The sequence below is a fragment of the Toxotes jaculatrix genome, chromosome 5 (genome assembly GCF_017976425.1).
Source record: "Toxotes jaculatrix isolate fToxJac2 chromosome 5, fToxJac2.pri, whole genome shotgun sequence".
Lineage (NCBI taxonomy): Eukaryota > Metazoa > Chordata > Actinopteri > Toxotidae > Toxotes > Toxotes jaculatrix.
Genome location: NC_054398.1, coordinates 1,773,934 through 1,786,758, shown reverse-complemented (window position 1 = coordinate 1,786,758; position 12,825 = coordinate 1,773,934). Strand labels below are relative to the sequence as shown.

Genomic DNA, 12,825 nt, shown 5'->3' with positions numbered 1-12,825 from the left:
GTTAGCGGAGCATACGACTGTGGTCCCGTAAATACTGTGGAAGAGGGCTGATCTGGGAACAGACCGAATACAGCAGGAGCGTGTTACTCAGCAGTCTGCAGCGTCCTGTAATCTGATTCCACATCTGTACCTGCCGCGCAGCTCGGAAGGGAGGCCGTTTTACCGTATTAAACCGAGTAAACACGCAGATAAGGATTCCATTACTTTATCTCCTTGGTATTGTCGAAGAGCTTTGACCAAAAACTACACTAATTTGTGCTCTGGAGACTAACACACAACTTTAACATGGGTAAAGACTAATAATGAAATGTTATATGTAGAATGAAGCCTATTTAATACAGTAATGGTTTGTTTAATACACTGTTTGTGCTATGTGCTCCAATTTAAAACTAAAATTTGCAGAACCTGTGGTTCAGACTGTGAGGAGATGGACAACGCAGCAAAGCTGAAACTACAGGCATGATACTGATATTGACACACATATAAATATACATCAATATTATTGATGTTTTTGATATATTTTTTTAATGTATATATTTTTTTAATATATCTATTTTTGGCTCCCACTTGCTTGTACACAATAGTAAGATGTTTATTTATCTTTGTTCAGCGTTGTTGTCTCTGGTTTTTGCTGTATGTCCATGTGGATTTTCCTGGACACTGTTATTGGTACTGCAGGTTAGTGCACTGAGGGCCAACAAGAAACCAGTCAAATTCCTTGTGTGCACAAATAAAATTGGCCTATAAATCTGATGTCAAATCAGAAACCGCAGTAAACAGGATCTTAAACTTGGCTATGGATAAAATTAGCCATACAGCCAGTCAGTCTCGTTTTGTAACATCTCTCCCTTGACATTGACCACAGGGAAGTTTGGTGATACATTCTGTTATGTACTCAGACTTGCCAACATGGTTTATAGCAGGGATCAGCTACAAGGTTCAACCATGGGCTAGTTTTTTTTCAGCGCTGTTAGGCACTCCAATGTTTTACAGGGACTCTGTATGTTTTCAGTATGGTTGAATGTAAATGCTGTTATTGCTGGATGTACTTCCCCCTGCACTCTGAGGTGTGAGATGATGAGGTGAATATGTATAGTCTCTTGGTGAATGCCTGACAGAATAAGGGTGATGGCGATGGTATGGTGCGAAACTTGTCTGCCATCTCTTTTATTTTTGGTGTCTTTCTTTTAATGGATCATGCGTCTTGGTAGGAAGGAACTATTTACACCTGTTGATGGGTGTGTTTACACTTACATATTTGACAGTGAAACTTAATTAGAACATAGTTATATTTCCTTGAATCTGCTGCATCAGGAGTTTATCTGAAACGCATGCTTCTTAAACGTGGAGCATCTTTGAAAAAGAGCCTGTGTATCATCTGTAATATGAAAAGCTCACTGCATTACACCGGCAGCCTGTGGAGAGACTTATGTAAATGAATTACAGGTAAGAATAGAATAGAATAGAATAGAATAGAATAGAAATACTTTATTCATCCCAAGCTGGGAAATTTCGCTATCACAGCAGCAATACACAGGCACTCAGCCTCCAAACATAAACCTCTAATGGTAAAAATAAACAGTATAGACATTATTTACAGAAAATAGGAATTTAAAATAAGAGTACAAAAGGAAGTGTGCCATTTGAATAGAAATATAAAATCTAAGTACAAAAACAAAAAGTGCAGTAAGAAGGATCAGAAAAATGATGGGGTTTCAAATGCATGCACGAAAGTGATGTAAATAGGTCACAGCTGCATTGCTAAACCTGGGTTAGCGCACACGTCCAAAAACAGCTGTGATAAGATCTTGTGAACATCATACTGATCACACTGTCTCAACCACTTTGTGTGCAACTGATTTGCATAAGTGGAACTGAGCTCATGATAAACTAGTAATGTAGTTTACCCTGGAGGAGGCAGAAACCGATCTGACTTTGTGGCTGCTATTTTTTATTTTTACTCAAAATTCCACTTTCATTGGCAAAACCCTGAACTTTGACTTTTTAAATGAAAAATAATAAAATTAAAACTTCATACCACTAATGGTAGATGGGAAATATATGTTTCTTGTTTTTTTTTCTAGGCTTAGGGTGAATCGACCCTTTATGAAAATCTTAATCAAGTTGCATTTTAAAATCCAGAGTATAGAGAAGAGTATAACATTAAAATACTACAGTCACTTAACCTGGTTAATGAAGGTCTTAAAACTAGATTTTGACTCTGCAGGTTCCCTGTTGTAGACAGGGCCTCAAGACCATGTAATAAAGCAGGACATGCTGTAGTGTTGTAGCGCTGACAGTGTCTTGCTTTGCCTGTTTGATAATCCAGCCATGATTTATCTGTCTTTGCTACAGATAAGATGGTGTGTTGGTGTCCTCCCTCACTGGTCTCCAGTTTGGGAGGACGTCCTGCTCTAGGCAGATTTACACATGTGCCATTTTCCTTCCATTTCTTAATGATGGATTTAACTGAACTCCAAGAGACGTTCAGTGACTTGGAAATTTTTTTGTTCTCTGATTTATACTTTTCAATAACCTTTTCTCAGAGTTGCTTGGAGTCTTCTTTTGTCTTCATGGTGTAATTGTCGCCAGGAAAACTGACTGGACCACACACAGGTGTCTGTACACTACAGTTCATTATTGTGAGACTACTGGCACCAACTGCCTGGACCGCTGTTGATTTTTTAAAAAAATTAATTGACATTACTTTGCAGAAATCTGTTTTCACTTTGACATTTAAGAGTTGGGTTTTTTTGTAAACTCTTGTCAAAAAAAAAAAGTCAAATAATTTTGACCATGATTCATAGAAATCTTTTTGTAGGCACTGTAAGCTGGTCAGACGCAGTAAAGGTGATGAAATGAACAAAGCCACCGTCCATTCTCTGGCATCCATTAATAAAATGTGATGAGCAGCATATATTGTGTGTGTCTGTGTGCATTTGGGTTGTGAGGCAATTAAATTGCCAACATCTGCTTCTAGTAACATAAAAGGTGAAATCTTAACGGCTAATTTAATGAGACAACAAAGAGTCCCTCAAACCTGAGTATCATCTAAATAAAATGTGTGTGCATGCTGTTGTACTGCGCTGAAAACTGCTAAAAGTGAATAAAGAACTTCACTGCTCAAGACAACATTTCCCCCAACTAAATATAAACCAAGACATAGAAATAAACGATGAGCAAATTCTTCCGTCTGTGGTACAAGAGATGATAAAATCTGCATAAAACTGTGGACTGACTGCTTACTGTAACCTCCCTCCCCTACCTACAAACACCCTCAGCTGAAGAGATCTTTGGGGTGGAAAGCAGAGGAGGGGTGGGGGAATTCTGGCCTCGAGTTTTGTTTTAGGATTCAATTTGAAATGGAGAGGCTGACATCACGTTCTGGTTTCACAGTGGACAGGATTTAAAAAGCAGGGCTAAGAGTCGATCGCAGCAAAGGAGGAGAAAGGTCAAAGACATCAGCATCACCATCCTCATCGTCATCTTTTCAACCGAGAGCATCATGAAGACTCTTTGCTTCACTCTGGGGCTGGTGCTGCTCACCGTCTGCTGCTGCAATGCCATACGTGAGTGAGCTCTGTCTGTTGCTTTATCATCTTCAGAGTTTGCTCAGAGACATGTTTGTATTGACTTTTTATCCATTTACCTTCCTGACAGCTGTAGCAGTGAATGACATCAAACCTATACGCTGCTGCTACAGATTTTCTGAACGCGATTTACCATTAAAGCTTGTGTCTGACATAACCAAGACCCGCAGATCCTGTGCGAGGCCGGCATTCATGTAAGTCTGTGCTTCATTTTTGTGCTGTTTTTTGTAACTGCCACTGAACAGAAGAATTGACAGACTTGTCTTCTTTTGCAGAGTCCACACTGTCAGAGGAAAACAAATCTGCTACAGTGAGACTTTCCCGTGGGCTGTGAACGTCTACAAACAGCTCCATGAAGCTCAAGGCAGCGGTCAGCAGCACTGAGAACAAGTTGTTCTGTAATACTTTATTATACAAGTGTTTGCAGGCTTGAAAGCATAAGTACTACATCTTTGTATTTAAATAAAATGTTTGCTGTAATGGACTACAATGGTGGCTTTGTTTTCTGAGTACAGTATGCAATGACTAACAGTTTAGGACGAGGAGATGTACTGAATCTCAGGTTTATGAATGAGCACAGACAGGATAGCCATGGGAAACCCCTGACTCAGTAACAGAAATCAGTATCTATCAAAAGTTAGCAAACGTTAGCTAACATTTGTGACCAGGACCGCTCCTATCAGACAGAGTGAGGCTGTAGCAGCAAAGTCCTGTGGAGTTTTGTCAGAAAGTGGACAAGCTGTCGACGTAAAGGTTTCAGTTTGAAAACATGTTCTACTTGTACAAACGTGTGAGGTCCAACCTACAAATGCAGCAGAGTTAAAAACGTGGAGTATTATCTCACTCGTAAAGCTGTACCTTCAAACACACCTTTGTGATTATGATATTGAGGTTTTAGCATTTGCAAACCTGAACTTCATACTGTTGATCTCATGCTGTCCTGATAGCATCAAGACAGGCTGCCTGTCTGTGGTGCAGCATGCAAATTCTTCTTCACAGTGTGTCAGATGTTAGAATCTCACTCAGCTCATTGCTCCGTCTTGAAAATGACTCGACCAGATTTAAGTAGAGATAAGGACTGTTTTCTACTCACATGGGCTCAGTGCCTCAGATCGAGGGCCCCAAACACACAACATGACACGACTGTTGATGCAGCCACGTCTGCCACAGACACCTCCACAGCATTCAAGAATGAATCAGTGCAACAGTTACATCTTTGTTCATTTCTTCATCAGCATCTTCGTCCCTGGAGGAATCGTGCCGCTCCATCTTACCTGCTGAGAGCTACCTGACCACACAGCTCGGCTTCTGATTTCGCTCGGCTGTGGAAAACTCTTGGCCTTTCTAAACTGTCACCAGCTGGTTTAAGTTCTCTCCATCTAAGGTCACACGGTCTGAAACAACAGGAGAGGTTCAACATGGGAAGAGGAGGTAGACAAGAAGTATGAGGACTGAACAAAACCACGACAGGATCCTGGTTAACTGTTGAGTAACCATAACTTGTTACTCGAACTGATCTGATCTCTAATGCAAAGATCACTACTCACTGTTTACTGCTCTGCTGCCATGTGCAGGTCTGACAGTCTATTCTCTGGATCTGATTGGAGAAAAGTGTTGTTTTGTGTTGACTTCTCAGCAAACAGACTGTGTGTGAAGTTTTGTTCCAGTATTTCTTTTTAGCATATTGTTACCTGAAGTGTAAAAACACTGTAAAAAGTGTTTTCTTTGAACTCAGCTGGATGTTGAAACAGTTTTCCTGTGAAACCTGTATACTGTTTCAGCAGAGATCCTTAAAACAGGAGGCAAATTTAACTGGAATTTGAGCAACTAAAGGCAAAAATTATTTAATTACTATTCATTAAGTTTATAATTTTTTTAGTAGTGTTACAGTTTATAATTCTGCCTGAAAGTCTAAACACTGACAGTGAAAACAAACACTATCACACACTCGTTGCAAACTCTGCCTTTGCTGATGACACACGACCGTTACCTTACACGTTTAGAACATGTCACTGTGAACAGGTATGAAACACTGAATGATCCCTGTCTAACGCTGCTGCGTCTCTACCTCACTGTGCTGACACCACAGCTGCTTATCCACAAACACCTGACTGATGAACTGCACACAAAATAGGTGTTGCTGTGGGAGTGATAGGCCCACTCAGCACTTTGGAAAACAAAGGTCGAGGACTAAGACCTTCTGCTTCTTGTTGGTGGACAACTGCACTTTAAGAAAAAAACCAAAACAAAAAAAGTACCCTGGTTAGAACAAAGGATTCATTTCTTACCATCATTTCATGTCAGTGTGTTAAAAAGAGCACTTACACACATTGGGAGTTAAAGCATATCCTTGTCAACTTTAATATTAACCATGTACAGTTAGAGACAGAACACATGATAAAATAAAGAAGAGAAGCAGATATATATATAAAAAAGAAAATCTTACAAAAAAAATCCACCTAAATTTAAATCTCTTAAGTGGGTGTTACTGGGAGGGTGAGTGGTTTACAAGAATTTAAAAGAAAAAAAAAATCACTTTATTTAAGTTGTAGGACAAAAGAATTGCTTTTCTCTGGACTTGAAGAGAAACTCTAGCATAATGGAGCAGTCCTGAGACGGGTACTCATTGGCATAGGTGTGTAGAGTATATATGTGTGTGTGTATATGAATGTATGGAAATGTATTCATGGACTCTTGAGAAGAGTTTTACATAACAGGTTCTGTTCTGTTGTTATTCCTGGAAGAAAATATTCTGAAATAATAATAATAATAAAAAACACACAAGAAAAAAAAAGGCCACTGAGCAGCCTCCAGTATGTACACAATATATGCATTTCCATCATAAACAAATCCAAACAGGCAGTATTTAATGTGCTGAAGGTCTAAGCTTTGTCCCTTTAGCATTTTGCTTTAAATGCAGGCAGTCTGAAAAAACTATACTAAAATAACAGATTCATCTATGAGTCATTCAAGAAAACTACAAGGGAAGGAGTCATTCTTCAACTCTGCATATAGCATTATTAATATCATCATCATCATATGAAAATAAAACATGACAGCTCTGGGGAAGGTGTGTGAACTGGCTCAGACCCGGACTTCACGTCAGGGACGATGTTTTGTTGGATTCGTGCAGATTATTCTAAAGAAGTCAAGTTTTGGCTGAACTGGCAAACATCTCTGAGCAGATTTCACTCTGGGGAATCCAGGGAGAGAGAAAGGAATATTTCTGCTTTTTTTTTTTTTTTTTGATGAACTTTTCTTTTGGTGTTTTTACCCAAAGTGAAAATCTCACAAAAATCATGGGACATCAGGGTTCAGGTCTACGACAACAGCCATCACTTACATCACGATATAAAACATCTCTGTAATCACTGTAACCTGTGAAGTTGTAGATACCAATGAGGCTTTTGCATAATATCATCTATTCAAATAGGAAACACACACTGCAACGACGGTATTCTGGCTGCTGTTAGCTCCTTTCTTCTGCCTCTGTGCTTCAGATCAGACATCACATTTCATAACACACGCCTGCCTCTGCGCTGCACATCTGTCTAAAGGCCCAGTCACACCAGCATTTCTAAATATTTAGCAAAGAGAACAACCTGCTCCACAAACTGGAAAATGGTCTTTAGACAAATATGAGACAGGAGTCGATGGTACCAATGAGTTCCATTATCAAACTTCTCGTTTTATTCACATGTAGCTTTTGTACCATCCGCTAAGCTAACGAGTTTGCTAACTAACACTCGACAAGCTTCTCCAGAGTTTGTTTTCCCACCTTTGTTAACTCTTCAGTAAAAGAAATGATGTACATCCCGAGAGTGAAATGTGAGGGGAAAGTAAAGAAAATATAAAGACCTTCGACAAGCTACTGTGACTGAGGAGAGCTAGCATGTTCCCACCTGGTTAGCGTGTTAGCAGCTCAGATCACTGAATTAGCCGTTCACTTCCTGGTCCTATGAGACACCCGGGTTTCATTTTTGGTGTGACTGGGCCTTAACTCCTCCACAGCTGCCACCTGATTCACGTACCTTCGCTCACATACACTCTCCCTTCTACTAACACACTCTCAAGCAGGTCCTCACGACTGAGTGTCTCGGTGTGTGTACACTTGTGTTACGTTTTTGAGAAGAATGAAAAAAAAAAGAGCATAGAGGAAGGAGACAGTACGTCTATCTGCATATCTACGAATATCTAGAGAACGTACGACTACTACATGTGTACAAATGGCTATGCATGGTCCCTGCCACATATTTACTCAGCACTGTAAGCTCAGAGGAACTCGGGCTTCTCCTCTTTGTCAGGAGATAGGAAAATAGACTTTCACAGACACATGCATTCTTCAAGAAAATGAAAAAGTCTCAATAAACAGTAAAAACCCTGCAGAGAGACGAGCACGTGGGCTGCTGTGGGCGTCTGCATGTGTGTAACGTGTGGGTGTGAATGGTGTCCATGTCACACGTGGTGAATGTTAAATGTAACACAGAGGAATGTTATGGAATGTGTTGAGTGTAATATCTGTGTGTGTGTGTGTGTGTGTGTGTGTGTGTGTGTGTGTGTGTGTGTGTGTGTGTGTGTGAGCGCTCTGGGGGCCACAGTAGGTGTGAGCTTTAGAGAGGATGAAGGAAGAATGAGCCTGTGTAAAACTGAAGGAACAGGTAGTGTCTCTCTTCAAAAGATTTTTCCTTTCTTCTTGTTCTTTTCCATCGTCCTGTGAGGAACAAAGCAGAGAGAACAGAGAGAACATCACTTAAACACATACGTTCACCTCACGTCTCGTCAGTGAAACAGGCAGCTCATCAGTCAGCTGTGAAGTGTGAAGAGTGTTACTGACTTGGAGGCGTCCAGTTTCTGCTGCTCCAGGATTCTCTGCTGAGCCTCCCAGTTGGCCTTCTCCTCCTCGAACACTCGCCTCTTCTCCTCCAGCTCTTTGTACTGTGCCTCCAAGTTCCTTTTCATCTGTTCGTGGCGTCGCTCCAGCTGAGGATCACAGCATTTCATTCACTCACGACTCTCAAACACAACTTCGACTGGTGGGTTCCTTTATAATCACACATGGGATCACTGACCCTAAAAATACTGGTTGTTCACTCACTTGTATAACTGAAATACAAAGCTCCTGTACCTGTTCAGGCTGACAAGTTCACACACACACACACACACACACACACACACACACACACACACACACACACACACACACACACACACACACACACACACACACACACACACACACACACACACACACACGAGTTCTCAGACCCACCTCAGCCTCTGAATCCTTCAGTTTCTGCTTCTTCTCCTTAACCTTCATTTCAAAGACTTGTTCCATTTCTGCCTCCATCTTCTTCATTTTCATCACATGCTCCCTCCGCTCCTCCTCCATCTGTGCCAGGGGACTCCTGTTGATCAGGGAAACCAGGGAAAAGTTAGCGGCTAACATAGCTGTCCAAAGCTGTGCTCGAACAGCCAGCGAGCCCTGAGGTTAGCCCCTTCTACTACTACTGTCTGCAAGCTGATTAGACACAGTTGTAGCCTGCTCCGCCTTCAAACCACATCACTCAGGAAGTCTGCTTGTGTGTGTCTTTATAACCAGGACAGTGTTAGTTTAATGAGGGAGGACGTACTTGGTGAGCTGTCCCTTGGTCTTGGAGGTGTCCACTCCGTTACAGGTGACGGCAGCGAGTTTCTTACTGCGGTAGTTCTCGTAGTGGACGTTGTTGGTTACGTCCTTTAGATCCTGCATGTGGGTCCTATGGAAAGAGGTGGAAAAGAGGAAACAGGTCAGGGACAGCCGGCCAGAGGGAGGCTTCGCTATAAAGGAACAAGCTGAACCTACTAATGAATCCAACAAGCAGAAAAAAAATTATCTGAGACAGTATATTAATACTGTTAATTAATGAGGCCATTAGAATAATCTGGAATCTCGGGGTAAAGTTGGACATGAATCAATGACACGGTTTACTTCAAATCTGGACAATCAAGCCAAGCAGAAGTCTGTCTGACCTGATCAGCATGTTACGGAGCACGGTGAAGTCGCAGTGTTCGCCATTCTCCACTGAAACACACAGGGTGGAAGAGAGAGAGACACACACACACATCAAAATGATTACACACAAACACTTCTCATAGTCATCATCATAATCATTATCTGGTCTGAAGGGAAACTGAGCTAGAGACGCACTGAAGCATGGAGATCTGAGCTTCTGCAGATTCTAGCTGTCGTACAGCTGCTAAGTAGCTGAAATGCACTCTGGGTAAATGGCTGCTGTGGTCTAACTCTGGCTGTATGTGTTCACATACAGAGGCAGACCCAGCATAAACACATGTTACTGGGGTTTTAGTGAGTAAAATAAATACAGCTGTTGTGTGTGTTATTTACATGGTGATACATTTAATGGTAATATGGACAAAAACCAAAAAAACATAAGCAGAAACACAACGCCCACCTCCACCTGTGTGTGACGGCTACCTGACACATGTAGCCTCTACTTTCTCATTTAATAACATGCAGATGCTAAAATGGTATAAAAATAATTTGTTGATATTTTTTCATGTCTGTGACATTCTCAGATACAGACACTGAAGCTGTTTGATGTAATGTTGCTATTGTGATGATCTTTCCTCCGTTTATTTTTGCTGAAAACTGTTTATATCATGTGTGAAAAACAGGTGAGATGCCGAAACTCTACGTGACTCTAGACAACACGGGGGCGCCGAAATGAAGAGAGAGACATCGGGGACCGTCACGCACAGGTGAGGCAAGCAGTCTAGGAGGCCTAAGAGTTCAAACACACAAATGTCATAGTATGTAAAGTTCATTCATTCATCACTTAGGAAAAAAGTGGGGGGTGCTGAGAGCAGGGGGTTTTCAGGTGTAGCTACTGCTTAAAGCCACAGTAAAAAAAAAAAAAAAGTAAAAAAAGTTGTAGTAGTACATTGACAGAAACAGCAAAGGGACATCAGGCCATGATCACATAGGATGGTTTTAATATGAGGCACTGAGATGGTTTTCAACAGGATGCACCTAAAACAAACGGTACACCTGATGTATAGAACTGTAAATGGAATTATCTCTGTCTGTATTTCATCTTTCACTGCCTCAGACTTCTGTTCTCATGAAAACTTCAAACACTGCTGTTCTACATGCTGCCTGATGGGAAGAAAAAGGCTGCACCACACTACGTGGGCGAAGCAGCACTGGGACGATTTACACACGTCAGGGATTTTTTTTCTCCACCATCATCCAGACACTATGGGAGGGGATCAGCTCAACTTCAGCAGTAACTAACGACACAGATTCGCCTGCACTGAATGTTTATGAGTGCTGCTGTTTGTTTGACATTGAACAGAGCCCCTCTGGGATCAGCTGAGAATAAAGAACTCCCACGCTTTCACTGTGCAGCGTCGTATTCATGGTGTTCTTATCTTGCAAACCACGTCATCTGCATGCACGATGTCAGGGTGGATTTCTGGGACGCGGTTATGTCATGTCAGGTGGGTTTGCTGGAGAAAATAAGTTGAAAAGCTAAACCTGTCAGACCTGGGCTCTTTAACTGCCCTTTCAACACCAAATACCTCCACTGCCAAACTCTGCTGTGCAGAATCACTCCCTCTGTTATTTAGACATGTTTGTAACCTGTGGTCTCTGGAACAGGCTGCGACAGCATTCATTCATTCATAAATTATAAAACACAACATAGATCACTCCAGCGCTCTCAGAGGTTTTACTGCTACAGCCTTACGTGATCTGGTTTGTGTGCTGGCAAACTTTAGATGAATATTATTGTGTAACTGAAAGTATGGATTTAATTAGCTGACTTTATTAGTCTTCTTCACTTGTGCTACAGTTACACAGCATTTTAACATGAGCACCTCGTTTGCTTCCTGTTTGGCTTTTGTGATAAACTATTTAAATATCCATCTACACTGTAGCTAAAACAGCACAACAACAACAACAACGGTTAAAATGCTTCTAAATGAACAGCTTTAATTAGCGCAACTTTCATTTTTTCTTAATAATACAAAAAAGGAAATAAGGAAAAATCACACACATCAGAACAGCTGACTGTTTGGAGCCACAGTGAGCTGCATTCTGAGTGTCCTATCTGATCACAGCCTGTCACTGCTGGACCCACAGACGCCACAGTTAGAACAAACAACAGTTTCTGGTCAGACAGCAGTAAACACAACTGGTCTGGCCTCAGCACAGTACAGTTAAGATGACTGTGAGTCTTCATCTCAACAACAAAGACATGGTTACACGGTCAGATGGGATTCTGGGAGAGGACTGCAGAAAACAGCTGGAGGGGGGGTGTGTGTGGTGGATCTCCAGCCTCCTCTTCATCAAATACGCTGCTCCTTATTGGTTAGCTTCCACCCGACTGGCAGTCAATCATCATCAGGGGAGCGAATAAGGAGGACACCTTACCATTGATGAAACTTAAGCAGTCCCGCCCCTTGGCCTCCAAAGCCAGCCATTGACCTCCTGTCTCTTCTAGAGGAGGGAGCTCTGACGGAGGGGGAGGGGTATGGTTTTTCAGTTACTGTCTGTGCCCAGTGGGGGCTAAATCTGGGTCTGGAGCAGCTAGGTATGTTATGGCTCAGACTTGGACCCATGTTTGGCCCAGATTCAGCCCAGATTTGGCCCGGATCAACACCATAGCCTGCATGTGTCCAAGCTAACCGGCTAAAGAGGCTTGTAGAGGGAGAGCGGTTATTGGAGGGGGGGGGGGGGGGGGGGTGTTATATGAGGATCTATGCATGACCAGCTGCAGTCTCAATGAGGGAACAAGTGGAGGAGCTAAGTGGGGTCATGGGTCATAGAGGAAAAAATGGTTGTATTTAATAGTAAACATCTTATTTATTGATGAAAGGCAGAAAATACCTGATGCTCACTTCAGTTTCTTTTTTGTTTTATCCAGGTCAGCTTCAGTTTGTTATCTGTCAATCAGTGAGACATGGACATGAATGGAAAACTGTCTCCGTCCATCAGGTGTTTTGAGCCCGAGTGCCTTAACTACCAGCAGTGTTTGTTTATTTAGGCCGTGACGATGAACTGCATTGGTCTAATGAATCAAGAGCACGCAACTGTTTATTTGAAACATGCAACAAGTGAGTGTGTGTGTGTGTGTGCGTGTGCGCGTGTGCGTGTGTGTGCAGGATCTCTTTTACAAAAAAAACATGTTTCTACATAAAAACTCTTGCATTAAAATTCCAGGTATGCTAATGA

At 41.8% G+C, this 12,825-nt stretch overlaps 2 protein-coding genes across 5 annotated transcripts in view; one reads left to right on the top strand and one right to left on the bottom strand.

Annotated features, from left to right (window-relative positions):
• Positions 1-3,316: 3,316 nt before the first annotated feature.
• LOC121182408 (C-C motif chemokine 4-like) lies at positions 3,317-4,062 on the top strand. Its single transcript, XM_041038882.1, has 3 exons — positions 3,317-3,569; positions 3,661-3,784; positions 3,866-4,062. Exons 1-3 carry the CDS (start codon positions 3,506-3,508, stop codon positions 3,972-3,974), a joined length of 297 nt encoding a protein of 98 aa, XP_040894816.1. The 5' UTR covers positions 3,317-3,505; the 3' UTR covers positions 3,975-4,062.
• Positions 4,063-5,927: 1,865 nt separating this feature from the next.
• The window catches only part of LOC121181965 (septin-7-like), a 35,261-nt gene continuing 28,363 nt past the window's right edge, over positions 5,928-12,825 (bottom strand). For all 4 annotated transcript variants that reach the window (XM_041038207.1, XM_041038208.1, XM_041038210.1 and 1 more), the window contains exons 9-13: positions 9,600-9,651; positions 9,221-9,346; positions 8,860-8,995; positions 8,425-8,570; positions 5,928-8,301 (exon numbers count right to left, since the gene is read on the bottom strand). In XM_041038207.1, the coding sequence (XP_040894141.1) occupies positions 8,262-8,301; positions 8,425-8,570; positions 8,860-8,995; positions 9,221-9,346; positions 9,600-9,651 (500 nt within the window). In that variant the 3' untranslated portion in view covers positions 5,928-8,261. The remainder of the gene's footprint in view (positions 8,302-8,424; positions 8,571-8,859; positions 8,996-9,220; positions 9,347-9,599; positions 9,652-12,825) is intronic.